General features: G+C 40.6%; 1 protein-coding gene across 1 annotated transcript; it reads left to right on the top strand.

Annotated features, from left to right (window-relative positions):
• cdc25b (cell division cycle 25B) lies at nt 1-22,900 on the top strand. The gene is made up of 15 exons (XM_062042417.1): nt 1-521; nt 607-689; nt 840-891; nt 3,018-3,056; nt 3,197-3,230; nt 8,770-8,904; nt 8,979-9,098; nt 9,236-9,373; nt 9,459-9,536; nt 11,444-11,632; nt 11,719-11,817; nt 11,894-11,956; nt 19,825-19,923; nt 20,005-20,250; nt 22,194-22,900. Exons 1-15 carry the CDS (start codon nt 313-315, stop codon nt 22,332-22,334), a joined length of 1,725 nt encoding a protein of 574 aa, XP_061898401.1. The 5' UTR covers nt 1-312; the 3' UTR covers nt 22,335-22,900.
• Nucleotides 22,901-27,858: the final 4,958 nt, after the last annotated feature.

The following is a 27,858-nucleotide window of genomic DNA, read 5'->3' as shown; positions in this document are numbered from 1 at the left end:
AAAGACCGAGTCGTCCTTCTCCCGCAGAAAGCGGAGGCTGTCGGGACACATGAGTGTTGTAGCTGCCCGACACTCAACACTATGCGGCTTTAGCAGCTCCAAAGGGCTTAATTTCACATTTTATCCACCTCGGCCAATCCCTGATGGTGTTGGGCGGTCAGTCTAGGCATGTCGGCGTAACTTCCGCAACTAGCTCAATGGTTAGCTCGCTTAGCTGATTGGCGTCCCCCTCCTGCAGACATTACATTCCAAACAAAAGTCCCTCCAATTTCAAGCATCTTCACGGTCGACCGAATTGAAAACAGCAGCGAAATGGACAACATTTTGGGCAGTATCAGTCCGGTCGGGGCTGTTTCCAGAAGCAGGCCTGACGACATGCCCGGCCTTTCCTGCAGGTCTCTGTCAGACGCGAACATCCATTCGGCTCACCGCAAGAAGCTCTTCTCCTCAGGACCCGCGACGGTCCTCTCGCCTATCACCAACTTGGCCATGGACATGGACAATCTAGTAGGACTGGGAAGGTATGTTATGCTTGACAAGTTTTGCTGTAGGAACATTCACACACTTCGAACGACACTTAACACCGCTGGTGTTTTCTGCCATCAGCGAATTCGACACACCGAAGAGGAAGAAGCATGCTCGCCTGGAAAAGGTCCCCTCTTTTGCCTCAGACGTCTCCTCTGACGCTGGTGAGTCACAGAGAAGCTTTTGTCTGCCTAACTGAAGCAATCGAGTAATAAATGCATCATTCAGCCTCCCCCCCCCCCCCCCCCGGACAATTGTGGCGTTAGTTTTGTTCTGAATGACCACTGATGCGTTAAATGCATTTTGTCTTCCAGGCCTCGGCATGGATACCCCCAGCCCTACGGATGCCCTGGAAATGGATGAAAGGTCTGTTTGACTGTCCGGCTGGCATCTGTTCTAATCCATCATCTTACTCAAGCTCCTTACCAACACCCCCACCAAACACCTTTTCTAATGTTAGGAATTAGAACTGCCACCGTTTCCTTTAAAAAAATCCACCCTCAGAATATTTTAGAATGTTTCTTAAAGTGGTTGTTCCAGTGGTGACAATTTAGTCCGGTTTCAATAGTAAAGCACAGCTAAAAACTATTACAAAAATAACATTTTGATTGTCCTATGCAGACATCTGCTGCCAACTGATCTGCGAGTTCCTTTACAACATTTGCTCCCAAAGACCCTCACAGCTGTTGAGTTGCTAGGAGTCGGTAGGCAGGGGGGTCATTCATTCGCCTGCCCTGGGTTTTAATGGTTAGCACACCCCCTCCGTCTCTTGGCACATTCTGCCTATGCTGTGTTATATGAAAAGGAGGAGGAGCGCTCAAGGTTTTTTTTCGTTACTCCATGCATTGAAATGAGGGCACCCCAAGAGAACAAGTGCCCCCCTTTTTCTTTGCGGCCTGCATTGAATGGGACAGAGAGCAGGCATATGGAGGATTAGCACAAGTGTGCAGCTGCCCTTCCTCCATCATTGTTTAGCATACAGGTGGACATAGACACGTCCTCCTGACCAGCCACTCAGGTCCCCACCTTCCTCAATAGATTTGTTTGAAGTTTTTTCCACTGCCTTGAGCAAATCCGGCCCAGATTTGACACATCTGGCCCCACAAGTTCAGTTCAAAACTTGGGACAAACATTTTTTCAGCCAATCCCTAAAAACACTAGTGTTCCTGTTCTATAGAAGAACTTGGACCACTGTAGACACATTGGCAAATCCTTGTGTTAACATTTGAATCTTGCTCACAAGCTGTAAACAGTGGTCTAAATGTGTGATTCACATAACTAGTCGGTTCCCCAAGGCACCCCTTTAAGTCCTTTCCTTTTAGCCAGTTAAAAGGTTTGTTCAAGTCATTTGTTTAACGCCTTTAATTATACTAGTAGTGTTCATTGGGACTGGGCAATATGGCTGAAAACTATCACAATAAAAGTCTGTTGTATTGCTCGATATTTATATTTTTTTGTGACCTATCAAAATAAGGACCAGGAGAAAAATGTTAGCTTTAATAAAATGTTTTTAAAATGTAACCTCCCTCTGGTTATAGTCCCTTCAGTTATGTGAACAACAAATGTCAACACAACTATTGAGAACAATGTCAACAAAATTCCAAAACCACATTCAATATATTACAATGACCTCTTAAAATAAGGAATATGTAAGAAATGCTCAATTAAGTGTAACAAAATAGTGCAAATTGTTAACATTTAAACAGAGACCCCTAAGAACTATTTCCTGCAGGTTTAATTTGTTCTGGTAATCTTATTTAAGTATGGAAATTAATTTGTTATGCAGTAATTATTTGAATATTATTCGACCAAATTACTATTATTTTGTAAATACCCAATTAGAGAATCAACAGTGACACAACAAGATGGTGCAAGCAAAAATAGTTGCTAATGTTACCTGATTGGCTGTTAGCATGTCACTCCCATTCCTCAGTGATCTTTTCCTGTTTGGCTGTGTTACCAAAGCTTCCGGTTTCTTCTGTCCAAAAAATATATATTTACCGAACACATTGTATATTGATATCGATTATGTGTATATTGCTATCTATCTATCTATCTATCTATCTATCTATCTATCTATCTATCTATCTATCTATCTATCTATCTATCTATCTATCTATCTATCTATCTATCTATCTATCTATCTATCTATCTATCTATCTATCTATCTATCTATCTATCTATCTATCTATCTATCTATCTATCTATCTATCTATCATTTGGACAACTCAACTGGTGGCCTGCGAGTTCAGTTCAAAATAATTTGAGAGACTCATATTTTTTCCTGTTACTGTCAAAATAAATAGACCAAAATCAAATATACAGCACGCTGGGTCTGCAGAATGAACAAAACAAGACTAATAGTGAAGGGAGACGTCCCTCCTTAGATTTCTGGAAACGTGACCCCCAAAACGATTCAGTTGAATATCCCGGTGTGTCTTATTCGGTTGGTTTGTTCCAATTATAATCTCTTTTTCTTTCTGACTTTACAGCTTTGAGAAGGCCATTCAACAGTCCAGCAGAGTCAGAGAGTAATTGTTTTTTCTTGCTTACCTCAAATTATGAACCTGTGAAGCGCCCTTACCTTGGGACCGTTTTCACTGATCAAACTGAAACCACCTGCCTTATTCATCCCATGCTGATGCATTGCTCTGCTTCCCTTCTTTTACAGCAAGATGCCAATTCGACGAAACAACTCGTTACCAGTAAGTGAAGCATGTTTTCTCTTTATGGGCACAAGTGGTAGACATCAGATATCAGTTGAAGATGGTGTATGCCACTGGCTCAAAATGTAAGAACACCATCACTATATGTTTTTTCAAACACTGCTTTTGTAGTATAACATGATATTGTTAGTGATCTGTGTGTGTGTTAAGGGAAATATAGCTTACATGTACTGTTGCAGCACGTTCTATACTGACTCATACATTAAGTTCCTAGGACGTTAGATTTCTGTAGACCTGTGTGGTTTGTGTTTCCACACAGTTCAGGGTAGCTTATACAAATCCTTGACATGACTTGACTCGTGGAAAATAAATATATTTGAGTCGTGACATGTTTGCCTTTTTTGGGGATATATGTTTTGTTTTAAAAAATAGAAATAATTGAATACTAAAATGGGCTTTTTATATATTTGAAGGTGAATGGGCCTATGAGTGTTCTCATTCATCAGATTGTTCTTCTCATGGCATGGGTTTGAGGTGGGGGGGGGTTGTATATTGTAGCGTCCCGAAAGAGTTAGTGCTGCAAGGGATTCTGGGTATTTGTTCTGTTGGGTTTATGTTGTGTTACGGTGCGGATGTTCTCCCGAAATGTGTTTGTCATTCTTGTTTGGTGTGTGTTCACAGTGTGGTGCATATTTGTAACAGTGTTAAAGTTGTTTATACGGTCACCCTCAGTGTGACCTGTATGGCTGTTGATCAAGTTTGCATTGCAGTCACTCGTGTGTGTAAAAACCGCATATATTATGTGACTGGGTCGGCACGCTGTTTGAATGGAGGAAAAGCGAATGTGACGACAGGTTGTAGAGGACGCTAAAGACAGTGTCTTTAAGGCATGCCCCCAATATTGTTGTCCGGGTGGAAATCGTGAGAATGGTTGCCCCGGGAGATTTTCGGGAGGGGCACTGAAATTCAGGAGTCTCCCGAGAAAATCGGGAGGGTTGGCAAGTATGGATAGTCGTGGTCAAAAGTTTACATACAGTTGTGAAGGACATAATGTCATGGCTGTCTTGAGTTTCCTATAATTTCTACAACTCTTATTTTTTTGTGATATAGTGATTGGAGAACATACTTGTTGGTCACAAAAAACATTCATGAAGTTTGGTTCTTTTATGAATTTATTATGGGTCTACTGAAAATGTGACGGTTGCACAGGGGTTAGTGCATGTGCCTCACAATACGAAGGTCCTGAGAAGTCCTGAGTTCAAACCCGGGCTCGGGATCTTTCTGTGTGGAGTTTGCATGTTCTCCCCGTGACTGAGTGGGTTTCCTCCGGGTACTCCGGCTTCCTCCCACCGCCAAAAACATGCACCTGGGGATAGGTTGATTGGCAACACTAAATTGGCCCTAGTGTGTGAATGTGAGTTTGAATGTTGTCTATCTGTGTTGGCCCTGTGATGAGGTGGCAACTTGTCCAGGGTGTACACCGCCTTCCGCCCGAATGCAGCTGAGATAGGCTCTAGCAACCCCAAAAAAGGACAAGCGGTAGAAAATGTGACCAAACCTGCTGGGTCACAAGTATACATAAAGCAATGTTGATATTTGGTTACATGTCTTTTGGCAAGTTTCACTGCAATAAGGTGCTTTTGGTAGCCATCCACAAGCTTCTGGTAGAAATTTTTACAACTCCTCTTGACAAAATTGGTGCAGTTCAGCTAAATGTGTTGGTTTTCTGACATGGACTTGTTTCTTCAGCATTGTGCACACATTTAAGTCAAGACTTAGGGAAGGCCATTCTAAAACCTTAATTCTAGCCTGATTTAGCCATTACTTTACCACTTTTGACGTGTGTTTGGGGTCATTGTCCTGTTGGAACACCCAACTGTGCCCAAGACCCAACCTCCGGGCTGATAATTTTAGGTTGTCCTAAAGAATTTGGAGGTAATCCATCTTTTTCATTGTCCCATTTACTCTCTGTAAAGCACCAGTTTCATTGGCAGCAAAACAGGCCCAGAGCATAATACTACCACTACCATGCTTGACGGTAGGCGTGGTGTTCCTGGGATTAAAGTCCTCACCTTTTCTCCTCCAAACATATTGCTGGGTATTGTCGCCAAACAGCTAAATTTTTGCTTCATTTGACATCACATGGACAAAGATAATACCTTCTGGAGGAAAGTTCTGTGGTCAGATGAAACAAAAAATTAGCTGTTTGGCCACAATACCCAGCAATATGTTTGGAGGAGAAAAGGAAGGACAGTTGAGAGGTGGTCATCAGTGATACAGGATCTGTGTTTGGATTTGTTGATCTTCATCACTGGGTGTCTGTTCACATATGTAGGTAGATCCAAAGAGGACTAGAATCCTCTGAATATACCTCCTCAGGTGTGGAAAGTTATCCTCTTTTAAGGGAGGAGTAAAAGTCCCACAGTGAGATTGACCTGAAGTGATCTGCCAGAAGTGTCAGACTGCAGGTCAATGAGTTCCATCTGAACATCACTTGGTGCATTATCCACACTGCAGTTGAAGGGAGAAGAAACCACGTGCATTTCACTGTCAAGAGTTTTGAAATCTAGAAATCGCCTTAAACTCTCCATGCAGTGCTTCTAACATGGTTGAGTACTTGTGGAGGTGATTGGCTGATCTTGTGGCTTCCTTTAGTGTTGGCAAGTGGGTCAGAATATTGTCCTTCACTTGCCTTGAGAGAAGCTGCAGCTCTCTCATGAAAGCCTTCACTGTACTGTACATCTCATGCATGAAAAGGCCCTTGCTCTGCAGTTTGACATTTAGGTCGTTCATTAGTGCAGTCACATCAAGAGCAAATCCGAGGTCTGCCACCCAGTCTTCATCTGAAAACTCTGGGATGTCATGTCCTTTCTTAACACAGAAATTGTGACTGGTCTCAGGTCCCAGACACTTTTCAGTACTTTGCCCAGGCTGAACCACCTGACAGCACAGTGGTAGCTTATGTCACCATGTTCAATCTCATTTTCCTCCAAAAGTGCAACAAATTGTCTGATTTAATGCTCTTTCTCTGATGAAGTTAACTGTTTTTTACAACATCAACAACATGGTTAATTTTTAACACAGATTTATACAACACTTCCTGATGTACTGTATAATGCAATGCAAAAATGTAAATTTCTGCTCCGTGTTCATTTCTTTATCCTGCATTCTCTTTAAAAGTCCAACATTTTTTGAAGATTTGGGCAACCATCTGTTGTCACACCTGCATTTACCTCTGTAAACAAGTCATTACCAGTTGTTGTCCCTTTCATTGACTGCATGGCTGCGAGCTCCTCCGTGATTTGAAAGTCTGCAGTTATCCCACATAAATGATAAATGATAAATGGGTTATACTTGTATAGCGCTTTTCTACCTTCAAGGTACTCAAAGCGCTTTGACAGTATTTCCACATTCACACATTCACACACTGATGGCGGGAGCTGCCATGCAAGGCGCTAACCAGCAGCCATCAGGAGCAAGGGTGAAGTGTCTTGCCCAAGGACACAGCGGACGTGACTAGGATGGTAGAAGGTGGGGATTGAACCCCAGTAACTAGCAACACTCCGATTGCTGGCACAGCCACTCTACCAACTTCGCCACGCCGTCCCGAAGAGGAGTAGCTTGGCGGTGTCACATGCATCGCAGCTCTCACCCAAAGCCAGAGAAAAACAGTCAAATTTGGCAGCTCTGTTCTTCAGCTGAAGCTCGAAGTTTCCCGCAATGTCCTCAACCCGCCTCGTTACAGTGCGTCGGGAGAGTGACACATTCTCAAATGTACCTTTTTTCTCCGGGCATATCAGAGCAACAGAGTCCAATAAGCATTCCTTAATAAACTCTCTGTCAGAAAATGCCTTACTTTTTCTGGCGATTTTGTGAGAAATGACACAACTTGTCCGAACGGCTGCATCTCTGTGGGTGTGAAGTTTAGTCAAAAGTCCTTTGTCGGGTTTGCAGTTTTGCTAGCAGCGCATCAGACTCTGTTGCGTGCTCTTTATCAGACAGATTTCTGTATTTATCCTCATGCTTGGTCATGTACTGGCGATTCAAATTATAATCTTTAAACACAGTGACCTGTGTACCACAAATCAGGCACATGGCTTTACCTTTAATTTCTATAAAGAAATACTTGGCAGTCCATGTCTTGTTGAAAACACGGCATTAATTGTCAACTTTTCTTTTCTTGGCATCGGCACTCATCTTGAGGGCACTTGTCGCTGTTCACCATCACTCGCAGCTCACACATGCGTGTACGTCCATACGCAAGTAATACGATTTTCAAAATGAAATCAGCACAGTTGTATTGCACGCAAGACAGATTTGTTTTTTTAAAATTTATGTTGAAATGTAATTTATTATTGGCCTCAGGCGGGCAGGACAAAGACTTACAAAGGGCCGGATGTGGTACAATGCCTAAGTCTGCCATAGTGATATGTTTGGCAAAAAATATGTTTCAAATATTAATCATTTTGGTGATTTAGCCCCCAATTCCAACCCTTGATGCTGAGTGCCAAGCAGGAAGGTAATGGGTCTCATTTTTATAGTCTTTGGTATGACTCTGCCGCGGTTTTAACTCACGACTTACCGATCTCAGAGCGGACACTCTTAGCAACTAGTGTTGTCCCGATACCAATATTTTGGTACCGGTACGAACATTTTTTGGTACTTTTCTAAAAAAAAAGTGGACCACAAAAAATGTCATTATTGGCTTTATTTTAATAAAAAAAATTTTACAGTACAATAAACATATGCTTTTTATTCCAAGTTTGTCCTTAAATAAAATAGTGGACATACTAGACAACTTGTCTTTTAGTAGTAAGTAAACAAACAGAAGCTCCTAATTTAGCTGCTGATGTATGCAGAAACATATTGTCATTTATCATTCTATTATTTTGTAAAAATTATTAAGGACAAGTGATAGAACATGAAGTATTAATCTAATCATTTACTGTTAATATCTGCTTATTTTCTCTTTCAACATGTTCTATCTACACTTCTGTTAAAATGTAATAATCACTTTTTCTTCTGTTGTTAGATACTTTACATTAGTCTTGGATGATACCACAAATTTGGGTATCAATCTGATAAGTAGTTACAGGGTCATACATCGGTCATATTCAAATTCCTCATGTGTCCAGGGACATATTTCCTGAGTTTATAAACATCAAATAAATAAATAAAAAACGAAAGAAGATTTTGTGATGCTAAAAATATCGATGTAATCATAGTAGTATCGACAAGATACGCTCCAGTACTTGGTATCATCACAGTGGATGTTGGGTGTAGATCCACCAATGGCGTTTGTTTATATTGTAGCGTCCTGAAAGAGTTGGTGCTGCAGGGAATTCTGGGAAACGTACTGACAGAGGCAGTACGAAGCGTAGCAGCTTAAAACATTAGTTTAGGCGGTGGCTCTGCGGGAAACCCTGCTGTATCTTTCATTAATGATGCATTTATTTTATTAAACCAAAGGCCAATAAAAAAAAAACGAGCTGCGGGTTATAAATGGCCTCCAGTCCACACTTTGGACACTGGTGTAGAACGATGCTTGTAATAACCACTACTTGCTATCTTGTTGCAGCTGCATCTCCTGTGCTTCAGCCCGTCTCTGAAGGGATCCGAAACTGAATCTCATCACTACGGAACATTTGGCCAACCGCTCGTCCACATCAACGTGCCCTCGTCCTCTCAATGTGACAAGGAGAATAATGCTCAGGTGAGGCTTTGGTTGAAGCTTTGTTGCCACGCTATCTCAGACGTCGCTAACCATCAGCTGTTTGTCGTCAGCAGGAGTGCTTTGAGTTCAAGAAACCAACCAAGCCTGTGTCCCGCTGCCGCCTGCATTCCTGCAACAGCGGGCAGTCAAAGGACGCATTTGCCCTCCGCCCCAACTCCGCGCCGGCCCTCTTGGTATGTGCCCTGTGTGAGAAACAGTGGAAGCGGAAATGTCGATATGTTTGTCAAACGCCCAGCTGACAAACAATGACCCAAAACGCAGCCGTTTCTCACTCCACCTTTTATTTACGAAAATGTTTGTTGTGTTGCAGCTGTCCTCACCTACTCCTGTGCAGAAGCTGGAATTCAATGACAGCAGCCCCTTGTACCTCAGACGTTCCTCTCTCACCTCTGTCCTCGACGATGACGACGACGACGGCTTTCTGGATGTGCTGGATGACCACATGGATGTGAGGCCGCCTTTTCTATTCCCTTTTGAAATTGGCTGACCGCACCATATATTCGCTTCATTACTTGACTGTCTGTGTCTTGCAGAACGCCATGGACATGCCAAAGGGAATGGACAGTCTGCTGACAGCACCCCTTGTTGCTGACAGCTTGGGAGAAGATCCAGTAAGTCCTCCATTAACTTTCTTGGCTTATGCGGGGGGAAACCTGGTAAAGGGTTCAGCAAACATTTAAAATAAATTGTATTAATTATAGATTTTCCTAGGGGTGTAACGGTACACAAAAATTTCGGTTCGGTACGCACCTCGGTTTAGAGGTCACGGTTCGGTTCATTTTCGGTACAGTAAGAAAACAACAAAATATACATTTTTTGGTTATTTACCAAATTTGTAAACAATGGCATAACATACATATACACACAGGGTCCATTGCCAGGGTGGTCAACATATATAAAATAAAAACTAAATAAGAGAAGGCTCAGAATGGTTTCTTAACAAAACCTTTCTACATATAAAGTGCTGTTTTTGATTGATTGATTGAGACTTTTATTAGTAGATTGCAAAGTACAGTACATATTCCGTACAATTGACCACTAAATGGTAACACCCCAATAAGTTTTTCAACTTGTTTAAGTCAGAGTCCACGTTAATCAACATTAAACTGCCTCAAGTTGTTCAGATTAAATAAAATGACAAACCGTTTCTTTTACATATAAAAAGTGCAACATTAAACAGTTTCAAGTCAACTCAGCCTCAGATTAACTTTTCTTCCCCCCCCACAGCCTGGCTAACTTGGCAGTAAGAGGATATATGGGCTTATTGTTCTTCCACCATAGAAGTGGGTCAACATCTAGTTTTTAATGCAATATGGACTTATATCTGCTGCTATAAAAACATTTGTTATTGCTTTAGCCCTGCCTGACTCGCCGAGGAGAGGCTGCTTCAATGCGGTGGTGATGCTTCAAATGGGTTAGCATGAGAGTAGCGTATGTGTGTGTGTGGCCCTTTAATATGTGACAGCGTGTGAGGTGAATGTGTGGGTGAGGGAGTGGTAGCGTGAGCGCGGGGAGTGGCTAGTGTTTTGTTGGATTGGCTGTGTGCAAGACCTCAAAGCCACGATTTGCAACTAATCGCCGGACTCGTCATTTACCCTGGAGTCTGGAGCTGTGGAGACCCACTGCCGGGTAGAGTGAACGGTGTTGCCCCCGAGAATACATCGGCCCTGGAGGAGTGTCTCCCCTGCGCTCCTCGACTACGGTCTGGGAGCCGGAAGCAGGAAAGGTGCAACATATGTTTGACGTGTTGTCAGAAGCAGCTGCTGAACAATGTCGGCAAACTTATGTCCTCCATTGTTGTATCATGCAGCCAAAGTGTTCCCAAACGGGAGATCTTAACGAGGCAGGAGGGTCTTCTAGCTCTGACTTTTACTTGTTGTCCTAGCCCGGTCGCTGCTAGCATGTGTACTCGTTCGGTACACCTCCGAACCGAACCGAAACCCCTGTACCGAAATGGTTCAATACAAATACACGTACCGTTACACCCCTAGTATTTGCATATTCTTTCTTAGACAATATTGTTTTGCTCTTTTTTTCAGTTGTTGCTGCTTATTGTACAATGTATTTTGTTGATTTGTTTTCTCCCTAAGGATTTCTCCAATTCTCTTAGTCCCTCGTTCTTTATCAAAAACCAATTGTTGGAATTTTGCCCGTTGTTAGCATAAAATTGGCAATAAATGCTAAAAAGAGCATCAGACTTCTACATAGAGCTGGGCGATATGGTCTTTTTTTAATATCTCAATATATATAATATCTAAAACGATATAGTCATTTTATATATCGCACAGAGACAAACCCGCGATATATTGAGTATATCGATATATCACCCAGCCCTACTTCTATACATTGTTACTTTATTTTATTTTCATGGAAAGAAACCCTCATTTTTAAGGTGCGGTGGATAATATGTTTCCTCGGTGTACCGCCACAATCAAATATATTAAGGGGAAACCCTGATGACGAAAAGGAGTGCCAACTGGAACAATAAACACGGCTCTTGTTTTTAAATGTTCTTCAGCCTGTGAACGGCTGGCGACGCCGCAACCTCTTCCGCTCTCCTTCCATGCCCAACCCGGTGTCCCGCACCTCTGGGAAACGTTCCGACTGCCACAGAGACGACGGTACGCCTGTGCGGGTGAAGCGGCGCCGCAGCCTGTCCAGATCTGAGGTCGTCGCACCGGAGCAAGATGCCCACTCCCCAAAGGCGGTGAGTTGAATGGTGCTCGCTAATAGAGCCCACCCCTTCACCTTCTATGTGGAAGTAACCTTGTCTGGTTGTCTGCGTCTTTTCAGGCTTGCTTGAAGCTGCAGAGGTCCAAATCCTGCCAGATGGAGATAGAGAAAATACTCGACATTGACGTGTCTGCCCAGCTAATCGGAGACTTTACCAAAGTAAACAGCAATGAAGTAATTAAAAGTTTCTAGTGTGAAGAAGAATTTCTGATCTATTCTCTGTCTTGATGTTTAGCCCTTGGCCTTGCCAACAGTGGATGGCCACCATCAGGACCTCAAATACGTGACATCGGACACAGTGAGTTAAATATGGTTTCTACTAGGGTTGTCCCGATACCAATATTATGGTACCGATACCAATATTATGGTACCGGTAGCAAGGTGTTTTTCAATACTTTTCGGGACTACAAGAAATGTCATTATTGGCTTTATTTGAACAAAATATCTTATGATACATTAAACATACGTTTCTTATTGCAACCAAAGAAGAATGATGTCATTAAATAGTGAACATACTAGACAACTTGTCTTTTAGTAGTAAGTAAGCAAACAAAGGCTCCTAATTAGTCTGCTGATGTATGTAGTAACGTATTGTCATTTATCTACCTATTATTTTGTCAACATTATGAAGGCTTATTTATCTACTTGTTCATTTTCTGTTATTTGTTTACTTCCTGTTTTAACATGTTCTATCTGTTTGATACTTTACATAAGTTACAAATGTAGGTATCGATCCAATACCAAGTGTTAAAGGATCATACATTGGCCATAATTAAAGTTCTCCTGTACTCAGGGAAGTATTTCCTGAGTTTATAAACAATTACAAAGACAAAAGATTTTGTGGTAACAAAAAATATCAATGTAATCATTGTAGTATCGACTATGTACTCTCTTGTACTTGGTATCGTTACAGTCGATGACTGTGTAGATCCACCCACAGCATTTGTTTCTATTCAGGAGCGCTAGCTTGCTGTTAGTGTTAGCTATTGTGTCCTCTTACGGTGTGCAGCAAAGCATGTGAAGCTATTCCACTTCTTGCAGGGATGATACTTGTAAGAAACTTTGTCGCCATGGAGGCGAGGATAAGTTATTTGGAAGTAGCTAAAACACTACGAACGGCGAATGGATGTTAGCTGCTAACTAGCTAACGGCTAGCAAGAGCTAAGAAACGCTTGCAGAGTTTATAGCTTAGTTTTCAAGCCGAAATACGTCCATTCTCCCTTTTCTATCTCCACACTGTTTCTGCTTGTAAGTACACCATGCGTTGCCTAACATGCGCCTCTGCTCGTTTCACCAGCCATGTCACGACGCGCTGTCATGTGCCCGGTAAAAATGATCTGTATTTTTCTGAAGCAGTATAGTACTGTTTTTACTTTATCAGTACCGCTATACCTAGTTTCTACAGTATGTAAAGGAAAAAGAAGAAGGGCTGTTAAGACAAAACACATTAAAGGTGGTAAATTCATTTAGTTAAAAAAAAATAATGCATGTTAGCATAAAATTGGCAATAAATGCTAAAAAGAGCATCAGACTTCTACATAGGGCTGGGCGATATGGTCTTTTTTTAATATCTCAATATTTTTAGGCCATATCGCGATACACGATATATATCTTGATATTTTGCCTTAGCCTTGAATGAACACTTGATACATATAATCACTGCAGTATGATGATTCTATGTGTCTTCATTAAAACATTCTTGTTCATACTGCATTAATATATGCTCATTTTAAACTTTCATGCAGAGGGAAATCACAACTAAGTCAATTTAGCAAAACTGTATTTATTAAACAGTTATTAAGCAGTGGCACAAACATTCATGTCATTTCAAAAGAGAAAGTGCAAGATGGTCAGAGACATTTTAAAACAAGCTATTAGTGCACTTTTGTGAATGTGTCACCAAGATGACATATCAAAACAACACTAAATTAAAGTGTACTTTTTGTACAGAACGCCACTACAATAGTTTAAAACAAATAAAGTGCACTTTTGTGCATGATGTCACACAAGATATTTCAATAACTGTCAAATAAAAATGAGCTGCATAATAGGTTCTTGCGGACGTTATCTCCTTCTGTTGTTGACTTTTTTTTTTTCATACGGTGTTGATCTGGAAATAGTTGCTTCGGCATTTTGTTGGTGTGGCACCGGCCGGAGATGTTGACATGCAGAGTTTCAAGCACTCCTCATTCTCTAGCGGGTGACTTTTCAAATGATGCTACATTAGCAGTGGTGCTACTTTTTGTAGCAACGCTTTTGCCGCATAAATGTTGAACATATTCCTGCTTGAAGCCAAACCACAGCCGAACGATGGATCCCGTGCTGTTTTTCTTGGTAATTAATTCTTGTTTCATTTGTTACCAGATTCGCACCTTCTCTCTCTCGTATTACCACCCGCACCTCACCGTTAGCATCACAGCTAACGTTACCATGTCGCTACCTGTCTGCTCCGTGGCAGCGTGTGACGTTGCACACGTGACTTATGTAAGAAGGTGCGCTTGGTTTACGTCTCTGCGAGAAGGAGAGACAAGAAAGAGTGGGAAGAGCCTGTAGTGTAATGCCCGCAGCTAAAAGCATCTGCGTGAGAATGTATACTCGAATATCACGATATAATCATTTTCTATATCGCACAGAGACAAACCCGCGATATATCGAGTACCGGTACATCGATATATCGCCCAGCCCTAGTGGGGGTCCTACTTTGGAAATAATGTGTACCCCTTTCGGAGATTTCATTTAATTCCCATTAAAACATTCACATGTTGCACAATGAGATGTAAGCATGGAATATAGTGTACATTCCTGTAACTTTCTGTATGTAAAATATCTTTTTATGAGCATTTCTGTAATCTAGTAACAGCATTTAATAAATAATAAATGACAGTAGAATAAGCACACATCTGAATGTGTAGTGTTGGAGTTGTCTGGCTTTTTGTGTGTCCCTAAACGCATCAGTGGCTGAAGGAACAGGCGACGAAGGGTTGGTCTTGGCCCAGTTTGTACGGCACAAAATGACCAGTTTTGCTAGATAAACGTTTGTTACTAATGTTTTTGTTGTGGTTACGGCCGATACTAAAACGTTTTTGCTCCGTAAAAGTGGATGGAATTGATGTCCTCTTTAAAGCATCTCTAAATTGCAACAAACTGTTGACGATTATTGTTTTATCTGTTAGGGCCGCTTGTCGTCACTCATTCATGTTGCAAAATCCTACATAACAAATTGTTTATTTTGTTTACAGTTCAGATTGAATTTTATTTTGTGCGCGGCATAGATTTGCTGTGCACAGAGGACGCAAATTATTACCTGAGTGTTTGGGGGGTTCACGACATTGAAAACCTATTAACACTATAGTTTTTACTGCATTTGAAAATGAAAACACTGTTTGAGCTCGGTATCTTTCTGTGTGGAGTTTGCATGTTCTCCCCGTGACTGCGTGGGTTCCCTCCAGGTACTCCGGCTTCCTCCCACCTCCAAAGACATGCACCTGGGGATAGGTTGATTGGCAACACTAAATTGGCCCTAGTGTGTGAATGTGAGTGTAAATTTTGTCTGTCTATCTGTGTTGGCCCTGTGATGAGGTGGCGACTTGTCCAGGGTGTACACCGCCTTCCGCCCGATTGTAGCTGAGCTAGGCTCCAACGCCCCCCGCGACCCCAAAAGGGATAAGCGGTAGAAAATGGATAGATGGATGGATGTTTGAAATACCTGTACTTACAGCCTAGTCTAGAGGGGTTTCAAAGAGACAAACATTACATTATGGTGAATAGTAATCGCGCTGTGATAAAATGCAGTTTTTTAGCTGCAAAGGCGAGATAAAATGAGGGTTAGAAGTCGACACTGCGTTGTTTAGTGTGGTGAATACCCAAGTTTGTCAATCAAATTATAAAAAAAAGAAACATTGTGTCAACATGTTAAGGTCACAATCAAAGTGGCATTGAAGACTACTATGAAAACCGTGGCAGCCAGCTCTGCACACATAAGAGCAGTGACTTCTAGAGATGATCGCTGATACACAAATAAGAATTTTCTAAATCTTAAGGGTTTTTTATCACACAAAGATAGTAAAATCAAGCATTGAGCAGCTTTGTGCCACGATCACAGCACAGCACACACGTGACGATTCTGTCCCACCACGGAGCAAGACTCCGGTCCTCCAAGCCTAAAATCCTGCGTGAACAAAGGGGTGGCGTATCAATCTAAATATAAGGTGCAAATCGTTACTGGCATTGTGGGATCAATAATTTTGTCTATTTTCCCCACAGATGTATTTTTTTTACAAATGTCTGCATGTCATGTTAATGAATGGTGGTTTACATTTTTAAATTACTTTTGTTTTGCAATAGACTGTTTTCCCTCAATTGTGTGTAGTTTAACTGAAAATTGATCATTTATATGCATTGTTTTAAATTGTGGTATTTAGCTATAAAAATATTTATCCTGTATTGTCACAATCATTGTCGACATACTAAGGCAAATTCACAAAATGATCCAATGATCATGACTCTTCAAATCAAGTATCCGTTTTAAAGACAAACACTTTCAGCCTTCAAAACAAAAGCGGTGCTGACAAGACTGCGAGTTAAGTATGTAACGATAAACCGCAGTAAAACTTCCCACGGTGAGTCGCATAAACCGGACGTGGCGCACCTGACACGTTTTTTCTTTATCGTCAAAAAAACTTTTACAAATGAGATATACATATTTAAGCACTCAAATAACAATATGGCTCTTCATTAGCCCAAATAATACTATATAACATATTTATTCTGCCAAGAAAGTATATTGTATGGCAATTTTTTTATTGTATTTGTTGAAATAGAACCTGGTTATAAGTTTGTATGAACACATTGAACAATATTGTGATAATTTTGGTAACAATAACCGCCATATGAGATTTAGTAAGTTTATATTTGTATTATTTACAAGAGTATATCTATATTACATCTGATATTGTTGATTATAACAGGTTGATTTATTGTGTGAATGCACCAAAATTCATCTATTATTCTTCTTCTCCAGATTTTGGCGCGCTCTACCTTCCACGTTTTTCATCCGATTCAAACCGTTCCAACTTCAAACTGTTCAGCCTATTCAGGAATCGCGGGCCTTCCCTTGACAAATTCCCAGAATTCAAGGTTTTCCAGGACATTTTTCCGATTTACAATGAATTGGCCATTTTTCAAACTTTCACCTTCTCCACATTTTTCAACCGATTTAAAACCATTTCACCTTCAACACATTCCACTATCCTGGACATTCAAACGGTCATTTTTCCAAGTTCAAAAAAATTCCAGGAATTCTCAGAATTCCTGTTTTTTCACCTTTTTTTCTGGCGACAACTCCTTCCGCACTTTTCAACCGTTCCACCGTCAAAATATTCCCCTTAATCAGGACAAAAAAAAACATTTTTTTGAACTGTAAAAATTCCCGGTTTCCTCGAAATTCCAGGAATTCAGTTATACCATTTCTCAATAAAAATGTTTACTACTTCAACATTTCTCTACCCATTTGAAAAATTCCATCACCAACCGAAGAACATTCAAATTCTTTAGCATTTTCAAATAATTTACCGCTTTTCCCGAAATTCCCAAATTTCCATGAAATTCCCATTGAAAACAATGGGACATTTTTAAAAGTTCCACAACTCACATTTTGTATACGATTCAAACCGTTCCAACTTTAAAATATTCAGCCTGTTCAGGAATTGAATGCTCTCCTTCAAGAATTCCAAAAAAAATCCCGGATTTCCTAGAATTTCCAGTTTTTATGGACATTTTCCCCTTTCAAAATGAATTATCCAGTTTTCAAACTTCCACAATTCCCACATTTTTCAACCAATTCAAACCATTTCACAATCAACACATTTGATTCATCCTGGAAATTCAAACAACCATTTTTCCACGTTCAACACATTTCCAGAATGTCCTGTTTTTTTCTAACCTTATTTCCAATCTTTTTTAGTGCGATGACTCCTTTAGAATTTTTCAACCGTTCCACTGTCAACATTCGTCTTCGTCAGGACAAAAAAAACAAGTTGGTTTAAGAAATTGAAAAATTCCCGGTTTTCCCCAAATTCTGTAATACCGTATTTTTCGGATTATAAATCGCTGTTTTTTTTGGCCTTGGGTGTGACATATACTCCGGAGCGACTTATGTGTGAAATTAACACATTACCGTAAAATATCAAATAATATTATTTATCTCATTCGCGTAAGAGACAAAGCAAATGGCAGCAATCGTCACACACACGCCAGCAATCGTCACTCACACGTCAACCAATAAGAATTCGGCGGGGGAGGGTCATGGCAGAAGTGCATTGTGGGTCCTGGGATGCTAACTGCTATATGCTATATGCTACTACCGTAGCTATTAAAATGGATCACATCAACGTTGGCAGTAACTTATAAAAACTAAGAAGGGCTGAACTAAAATGGCACAGAAAAGGAAATCATATACTGCAGATTACAAGCTGGATGTAAGAAAGGACATACCAGAGAGGAGTAAGATTTCATCGGATTTAGCGATCGGGAGTGACAGATTGTTTGGTAAACGTGTAGCATGTTCTATATGTTATAGTTATTTGAATGACTCTTGCTATGATGTGTTGCGTTAACATACCAGGCACGTTCTCAGTTGTGTGTCATATGGCATACACTTATTCAGCCTGTTGTTCACTATTCTTTATTTATTTTAAATTGCCTTTCAAATGTCTATTGTTGGTGTTGGATTTTATCAAATAAATTTCCCCCCAAAATGCGACTTATACTCCAGTGCGACGTATATATGTTTTTTTCCTTCTTTATTGTGCATTTTCGGCCGGTGCGACGTATACTCCGGAGCGACTTATAGTCCGAAAAATACGGTACCTTTTTTTTCACTTAAGCTATTATGACCTGAACATTTCTTGACCGATTTAAACAATTCCAACACCAACCAATTCAGCTCGTTCGGGACATTCATGCTATTAATCTTTTTATTTTCTTATTTTTTTTAAATACAGCTTTTCCCCAAATTTCCAGGAAGTTCCCATTTAAATAAATAGGACATTTTCTCCTTAGATCCACAATTCCCACATTTTTCCATCTATTCAAATCATTTCAACATCAAAACATTCCACTCATCCTGGACATTCAAACTAACACTTTCCCAAGGTCTGAACCAAATTCTGGTTTTCCTGGAAATTCAAACCATTCCAACATTCAAACTATTTCTACATTCATACTACATTCTGTCAGCATTTCAGTTCAATTTTAGCATTGAAGCATTCACACGCAGTTCCTTTAGGAATTGCCTCATCTAGTTTATTCTGTTTTTTGACAAATACATGAATATTAAAATTGAGGAAAATTTCTTATCCATCAATTTTTTACCGCTTGTCCCTTTCGAGGCTGATCTTGAGGGGAAAAATATGCAATTTAGATTTTCCAAAATCGTTCAGCCCAATTTGACTGTTGGTTTCTTTTGTAGTGGTTAATAAAAAACATAAAATATGGTGAATAATAATGGTCATCTTTTTGTAAGTACAATACAATGAGAACGGACATAATTCAGACAGGACTGCTTAATTTGATTACAATTTTAAAAACTCCCTTGACAGTTAAAGTCAAAGTACCACTGATAGTGACACACACACTGTGGTGAAATTACCCTCTGCATTTGACCCATCCCCTTATTCCACCCCCTGGGAGGTGAGGGGAGCAGTGAGCAGCAGCTGTGGCCACGCTCAGGAATCATTTTGGTGATTGAACCCCCAATTCCAAACCTTGATGCTGAGTGCCAAGCAGGAAGGCAATGGGTCACGTTTTTATAGTCTTTGGTATGACTCGGCCGGGGTTTGAACTCACGACCTACCGATCTCAGAGCGGACACTCTAAAAGCAAACATTTCCAATAAGCTTTTTAGAATGCAAACGCACCAGTCAGTTTCCATTTAGTAACAGAAAGTTTTGATGGCCTAATGGCTCAATTTGCCATTTGACACCTAAACCTCCACAAATGGAACATAGCGAAGGTTTATGCTAACACACACAAAATAAGTTGGAGTCAAACAATAAGATTGTGTTAATAAGTCATTCCATTGACCTTGCATGATTTCATCACATAGTGGACATATCAGCCACTTCCACAAGTCAGCTCGATATTGTTTAATGAACGTGTCTTATATAGGTGGTTTCGGCTATGACTGGTAAATTCAGTCACCTCTTCGAACGGGTCATCGTCATTGACTGCCGCTACCCTTACGAGTATGACGGAGGGCACATAAAGGTGAGTGGACCTTGTCCCCTAACAGGATGGTCAAAGATCTTCTGATGTGGTTTTTAACCAACGCTCTGCTCCCCTTCTCAGGGCGCCTTGAACCTGTACCTGGAGGAACAGGTGCAGGACTTCCTGCTGCGGACTCCCATTATCCCGTCCTGCCCAGACAAACGCATCATCGTCATCTTCCACTGCGAGTTCTCATCCGAGCGCGGGCCGCGGATGTGCCGCTTTGTGCGGAAGCAGGATCGCACCATGAACGACTATCCAGAACTCTACTACCCAGAACTCTACATCCTGAAAGGAGGGTACAAGGAATTCTTCCTGCTTTTCAAGGTTGGTCTTTATAGCCTAGTTTCCACCAAGGAGGTTGTTCAGTACACCATGGTATAGGACTGGACAGTCATAAAAACATTTTATTGGAAGGAATGCGCCGTGCTACGTGCAAGCAAATCGGAAAAAAAGACCGTGACCACCAAAAGTTTGGCATCTCACCGTGGTTACTGCTCCCAATTTGTTTGACATGGCGGCAGTATCCCAAAAAATGTTAAGGCCCTGTGCTTTACGCGTCAGCATAATCACAGAATTGGCCAGTAAAACCGGAATCAATGCAAAATGCCACAGAAATTGACCTAAATTGAAATGCTGTCATAGTTTGGAGAAAGTGCGTTTGTCTGTCGAAATCATGTGTTCGGGCTCGCTCATTCGTCGCCGAAACGCTCAAGCACCACCTCCCGGACAAAACCATGTCAAAACTGCTACTTAAAACACCGGATAAGACTGCTAACAAACCGTAGTGCTAATGCTAGCCAGCATCTCATCTGCTTGTATTGTTGTAAACAGAAGTACTGTCCACACTCACAATACTAACGCTGTGTGCAACATCTGGTCTTGACCAGGGATGTATATGGTTAATATTCTATCCATTTGATACCGGTATTTATCAATCAAAGTTTATTTATATAGCTCTTAATCACAAATGTCTCAAAGGGCTGCACAGAAGCAGAAAAGAGAGACGGCAGATCAACTGGTCTAAAAGGGGGGATCTATTTCAAGGCTAGAGTATACAAATTAGTTTTAAGATGGGACTTAAATGCTTCTGAGGTAGCGTCTCTAACTGTTACCGGTAGAACATTCAAGAGTACTGGAGCCCGAATAGAAAACACTCTGAAGCCAGCAGAATTTTTTGGGGGCTTTGAGAATCACTAATAAGCCGGAGTTCTTAGAACGCAGATTTCTGTCCGGGACATATGGTACAATACAATCAGCAAGATAGGAACCTGGGTTCGATCGAACCCTAGGGGTTCAGTGAGTCAGCCTCAGGGGTTCGGCGGAAGTCAAAACACGCCCGACTCATTGTGTAAATACAAACTTTTCCCTATCGGCATATTACGGATACGGCAACAGCTGACTGATTTGCAGGTGTGTAAGTTGTTGTGAGTTCATGCACTGTGTTGGTTTTGTTGTTTGAACGAGGTGATGTTCATGCACGGTTCATTTTATGCACCAGTAAAAAAAATATGGTAACACTTTAGTATGGGGAACATATTAACCATTAATTAGTTTCTTATTAACATGCAAATCAGTAACATATTGGCTCTTAACTAGTCATTATTAAGTACTTATTAATGCCTTATTCGGCATGGCCTTATTATAACCCTGACCCTAACCTATACTTGCCAACCCTCCCGATTTTCCCGGGAGACTCCCGAATTTCAGTGCCCCTCCTGTAAATCTCCCGGGGCAACCATTCTCCCGAAATTCTCCCGATTTCCACCCGGACAACAATATTGGGGGCGTGCCTTAAAGGCACTGCCTTTAGCGTCCTCTACAACCTGTCTTCACGTCCGCTGTTCCTCCAAACAAACAGCGTGCCGGCCTAGTCACACAATATTTGCGGCTTTTACACACACTTAAGTGAATGCAAGCATACTTGATCAACAGCCATACAGGTCACACTGAAGGGGGCCGTATAAACAACTTTAACACTGTTACAAATATGCGCCACACTGTAAACAAACACCAAACAAGAATGACAAACACATTTCAGGAGAACATCCGCACCGTAACACAACATAAACACAACAGAACAAATACCCAGAACCCTTGCAGCACTAACTCTTCCAGGACGCTACAATTTCTGGGACGCTACAATATACCCCCCCCCCCCCAGTAACATTTTTTAAAATTGATTCTGAATCGAATCGTTACCTCCAAGAATCGAATTGTGTGATGCCCAAAGACTCTCCACTGTAACCCAAACTCATGTCCTCGTGCAGACACAATCTGAGCCAGAGGGCTACCGGCCCATGAAGGACCAGGATTTCCGGGAGGACCTGATGAAGTGCCGTCTGAAGAGCCGTTCCTGGGCCGGCGAGCGCAGCAAGCGAGACATGTACAGTCGGCTGAAGAAGTTCTGAGTGCCATGCCCCCTTCCCCCCAGGTTGGCTGGTTTTCATTCATGCCAATTCAGCTATTTATTCCCAATGAGAGCAGCAAATGAGTTTTCAAACCACTTCCTGCACACACATGTCTCAGGACTATTTTGCATCATCCTGCCCCTCCCACCACCACCTTGACAAGCACTTCAATCAACATACTTTTTATACTGCCTATTATATATACTTCTAAGACTCCCTCCCCTCCTTATAGAAAAATATCAACCACGCTGTTTTAAACAATAACTGTGGGCTTTTATATTTTGATTTTACCCCCCCGCCCTAAAGCCATTGGCTCGACTCCCTGATCAGCCGCACCCGGTTTTTGTGCTCATGGTCCCAAAAAACCCACCAAAGCAACTCGCAGCGAGACTGTTGACATTCTGCAGTACCGCTAAGTGTTAGCGGAGGATGTTTTTCTTTTTGTTTTTCTTCCAGGATGAGACTGGACCTATTTGCCAAAATGTGGGATTTTGTCAACCGCTTTCAATTTGGGCGCGGCAGTTTTGGGAGAATTGCTGAATAAAGACCCCAGGGTGTGTTCAATGGCCGTGCGTCATGTCTGGATTCGTTGTTTCAGGCCTGGTATATTTGTATCCTCTGCCAAAACATTTATTCCCAAATATTGGGCTTTTTGACAACTATATGGAGTGGAGCTGTTCCATGCAGTCTTAATCCAAGCTGAATTTCCAGGAACAAAAGTGACAAAAAACGTGTGATCTGCAGACAATACTCTAAATGGAGGTGGGCAATACTAAACATTTGGTTATGGATCCAATAGCAAGAAATACAGGCAGCTTTATAAATAAACATTGATTGATTGAAGTATTGATAACCATACATTTTAATTGGACATGTTTCAAGATTTATTGAATGTTAATTGAAGTGTGTGTGTGTGTGTGTGTGTGTGTGTGTGTGTGTGTGTGTGTGTGTGTGTGTGTGTGTGTGTGTGTGTGTGTGTGTGTGTGTGTGTGTGTGTGTGTGTGTGTGTGTGTGTGTGTGTGTGTGTGTGTGTGTGTGTGTGTGTGTGTGTGTGTGTGTGTGTGTGTGTGTGTGTGTGTGTAAATAAACTATATACATCAAAATAATAAATGTCAATCTCATCACAGTAGTATCGGGTCTTGTAACGATATTACCATGGTACAGTGCATCCGAAAAGTATTCGCGGCGCTTCACTTTTTATGTTACAGCCGTATTTCAAAATGGAATACTTTCATTTTTTGTCCTTAAAATTCTACAGACCATAGCCCATTAAGACAATGTGAAAGTTTTATTTTTATTTTTTGCAAATGTATTAAAAATACAAAAATAAATCACATGTACATAAGTACTCACATCATTTTGTCAGTACTTTTTTGATGCACCTTTGGCAGCAATTACAGCCTCAAGTATTTTTGAATACGATGCTTCAAACTTTGCACACCTGTCTTTGGGCAGTTTCCTTGACCAAGACCACGGTTACTTTGTCAGAGCTACAGCATTCCTCTGTGGAGAGAGGAGAACCTTCCAGAAGGACAATCCACCAATCAGGCCTGTATGGTAGAGTGGCCAGACGGAAGCCATTTCTTCGTAAAAAGTTTGCCAAAATGCACCATTAGAAACTAAATTCTCTAGTCTGATGAGACAAAGATTGAAGTCTTTGGCATGAATGCCAGGCATCATGTTGTTGGGATGGCTTTCAGCAGCAGGTATTGGGAGACTCGTCAGGATAGAGGGAAAGATGAATGCAGCAATGTACAGAGACACGCTTCCCATCCAACGGGATGGAGCTTGAGAGAAAGTATAGAGCAAAGGCTGGGAAAACTTGTATGTGTTTTTTTATTTTTAATACATTTGCAAAATTAAAAAAAAAAACATTCACATATGGTGTATTGTCTGAAGAATTTTGAGGACAAAAATTAAACAAAATGTGCTAAAAGTGAAGCGCTGTGAATACTTTAGGGATGCACTGTATGGATACCACCCGCCACCTCCACTAGTTACACTTGGTCTGAAGAATGAACTTCACAAGTCTTTTTGTTTCTTTTTACTCTACACGTTTACTCAAAGTGAAAAAAGCATGATAAAGCGTCTAAGCAGGCTATTTAGTGCAATATGGCTCAAGCTCCAATAAGAATGCAGTGAACATGAGTTTTATGTGAAGAGACTTGTCTGCGCCAACAACTATACTTGGATCATAGCTTAGTTTTTGTTTCTGGAGATAGACTTTCAAGGGTTTCCATTGATTAAATATTTTATATTTAGATCATCATGGGACAAATGAGGTCCGCTGGTATTACTCTTCACTGCATAAATGTCCTTCAGTGGAAATTTCCCCTCGCTTGACCGCCATTGCACACGTTTTTTCAAGAGGTGTGTGTTTGCAGTCACTGCACAAACATGACCAACTCCTCTCTATGTGCATCATGTGGCAAAATAACCCCAGCAACCCTTGAGGCGTTGTGGACGTGGCCTGCAAGTGTGCATAAAAATGGGTTAGTGTGACGGACACGGGGTTGAGGCGAAATAATTATTCGTTTAAGGAGTTGTCTGGCTTAATGTAGACAGGGCCTAATAGACGGCTCTGAGTTAATGTAGCTAATGCAATCGTTTTAACATGGATGTAAATACTTCTAAAATATTGTGATAAAAATACTTTTCTGGAGTTTTAATCAAGTACAAGTTTGAGTAAAAATCTACTTAAGTAAAATATTATTTTTGTAGGGTTTTCGGTATTAGTGCATAAACATAAAGCAACACCGTAAATACATTAATTATTTAGTATTTATTGAAATTTTGGAAAGGACAAATGTAGATAGACTTGATTGAAAAAATATATAGGTATTTAAACTAAAAAAAGGTTTATAGATAAATACATATTAAAAAAAGTGATTTAAAAAACCTAAGATAAATAAAATATAACAAAAGCATAAAACATTTTTTCCAGTAGGTTACTTATCATCGAAAAGGTGTTTCTTTAACAATAATAAGTATGAGTGTTTTTATCCATTTCAGCCATATTTTCTTGAACAGGTCCTCCCTTAGATGTAGTATATGATTCATTGTATTAACATAGATAGAAAGACTTCTAAAATATTGTACTCTAGTATACAGTTGTCAAATTACTTTGCTGGAATTTCTATCAAGTACAAGTACTGGTCTAAAAATCTACTTAAGTCAAATCAAATTTAAAAAGATTAACTGCTAATAAAAGTTATTAGTGCATTAACATAAGGCAACACCTTGAATACATTAACATGGAAAATTAACACTGCACATGTGATTAATTCAAACTTTGCTTTGTGTATTTACAGTAGTGTGCTGAAAGAAATTGTTGATGTATAATTTGCTCAAATGTGAGTGTGTGTGTGCTGCTGTGTGAACAGCTGGTGCAGTCAATGAAGAATGAGAAACAAACACATGCTCTAATTTTGTATGTTCTCTGCTGTCTTGTATATATCTGACCCCTGCGATCAGCACATGTGACGACCCCAAGAAGCCATATTTTCTTTTCAAAGTTATGTTTGTGAACACACCGAATGACTGTTATTAGCAGTGTGGGATGTTCCTCCAGTGAATGTGGAATGTGAAAACCGGTGCGGACAAGTCACGTTTCCCTCAGAATGACAACCATGGGAACTGTGTCATACGCTCTGACCAATCAGGCTGCAGCTCGCCTCTTTTGAATGAAAACAAATGTATTTTTGTCTGCTCTGCACGAGGACATGAAAGTAACGCTGCGTCGTTTACTCAGGTCTTAGAGTTTGAAGGGGGAACTTCATGTCTGTCAGCTGTGCCTCAGTTTTAGTTTGGACAGACCAATATGATGAAAGTTTATTGCCCATACCAGTAGTTCTTAAACTTCTTGCCACCTCAGAAAGCACTTGGCTCTCCAAGTACCACCATAATGACATTAAAATACAGTAGTGTAGTAAACTTAAGTATTCATTAAGTACCCCCATAATGACAACATTAAAATACAGTAGTGTAGTAGACCTAAGTATTCATTAAGTACCACCATAATGACAACATTAAAATACAGTAGTGTAGTAGACCTAAGTATTAAGTACCACCATAATGACAACATTAAAATACAATAGTGTAGTAAACCTAAGTATTCATTAAGTACCCCCATAATGACAACATTAAAATACAGTAGTGTAGTAGACCTAAGTATTCATTAAGTACCCCCATAATGACAACATTAAAATACAGTAGTGTAGTAGACCTAAGTATTCATTAAGTACCACCATAATGACAACATTAAAATACAATAGTGTTGTAAACCTAAGTATTCATTAAGTACCCCCATAATGACAACATTAAAATACAGTAGTGTAGTAGACCTAAGTATTCATTATGTACCACCATAATTACAACATTAAAATGCAGTAGTGTATTAGACATAAGTATTCATTAAGTACCACCATAAAGACAACATTAAAATACAGTAGTGTAGTAGACCTAAGTATTCATTAAGTACCCCCATAATGACAACATTAAAATACAGTAGTGTAGTAGACCTAAGTATTCATTAAGTACCACCATAATGACAACATTAAAATACAGTAGTGTAGTAGACCTAAGTATTCATTAAGTACCACCATAACGACATTAAAATACAGTAGTGTAGCAGACCTAAGTATTCATTAAGTACCACCACAATTATAATATACATTTTTTTTACAACATTCACAAAGTTGAGTGAGCAGGTTGTGTACTGTGTGACATTGCGTGTTAGTTTATTTACGTCATGAGTATGAAAGGTTGTTTGGATTGGGTCATATATTAAAATGCTGTGCTGTGTACACTTCAAAGTGCAATTCACGGTCGTTCATCTGGCGTACTCTGCAAGATGGCGGCAGACTTACAGCCATTATAGTGTCAGGTATTTACCAGTAAGGTGGAGACAGCCCATATTCCTTATTAGACCGGTGGCGGTGATGTCTGAACAGGGGCCTTAGTTTGGACACCCCTGGTCTATCCTATTGAAAGCTCTATTATCGGTCAAATTGACATCTATTTTGCCAGGAAGTCCAGTCTTTAAATGTGTCATCTTTGGGACTGCCGTGTTCAGGACTCTCACATTCAAGTCAAAAAAGCTTCATGTCGACTGCACTTTGGAGTTCCCTTGTAAAACGTGCAGCAGCAAACAGGAGGACCTTGATCTTCCTGCTTCTCACAAAGCAGCTGCTGGAGAAGAGCCAAAAGGAACCTTCTTCCACGCACGTGTTTACGACACGTGACTTCCTGTTGAACTCCAGTCAGGACACGTCAGAGGAAGGAATGTGTGTGTGTGTGTGTGTGTGTGTCCGCTCACGTGCCTTGGCTGAAGCCACTCCCAAGGTTTTGAGAGGGAACATTTGAACAGCACAGCTCACATGGGAGAGAAACAAAGCCTTTTGAGAGGGATACTCTTGCATTATGAGCCCCATTGCTCCGTTAATTGTTTTGCTCCAACTTCCATCGCATTTTCTGAGTGTATGGATGTTTTTTATAATATCCACAAAGTTCAGTGACCATGTCT

The sequence above is a fragment of the Entelurus aequoreus genome, linkage group LG03 (genome assembly GCF_033978785.1).
Source record: "Entelurus aequoreus isolate RoL-2023_Sb linkage group LG03, RoL_Eaeq_v1.1, whole genome shotgun sequence".
NCBI classification, from domain to species: Eukaryota; Metazoa; Chordata; class Actinopteri; order Syngnathiformes; family Syngnathidae; genus Entelurus; species Entelurus aequoreus.
This window is presented reverse-complemented; position numbering and strand designations above follow the sequence as displayed.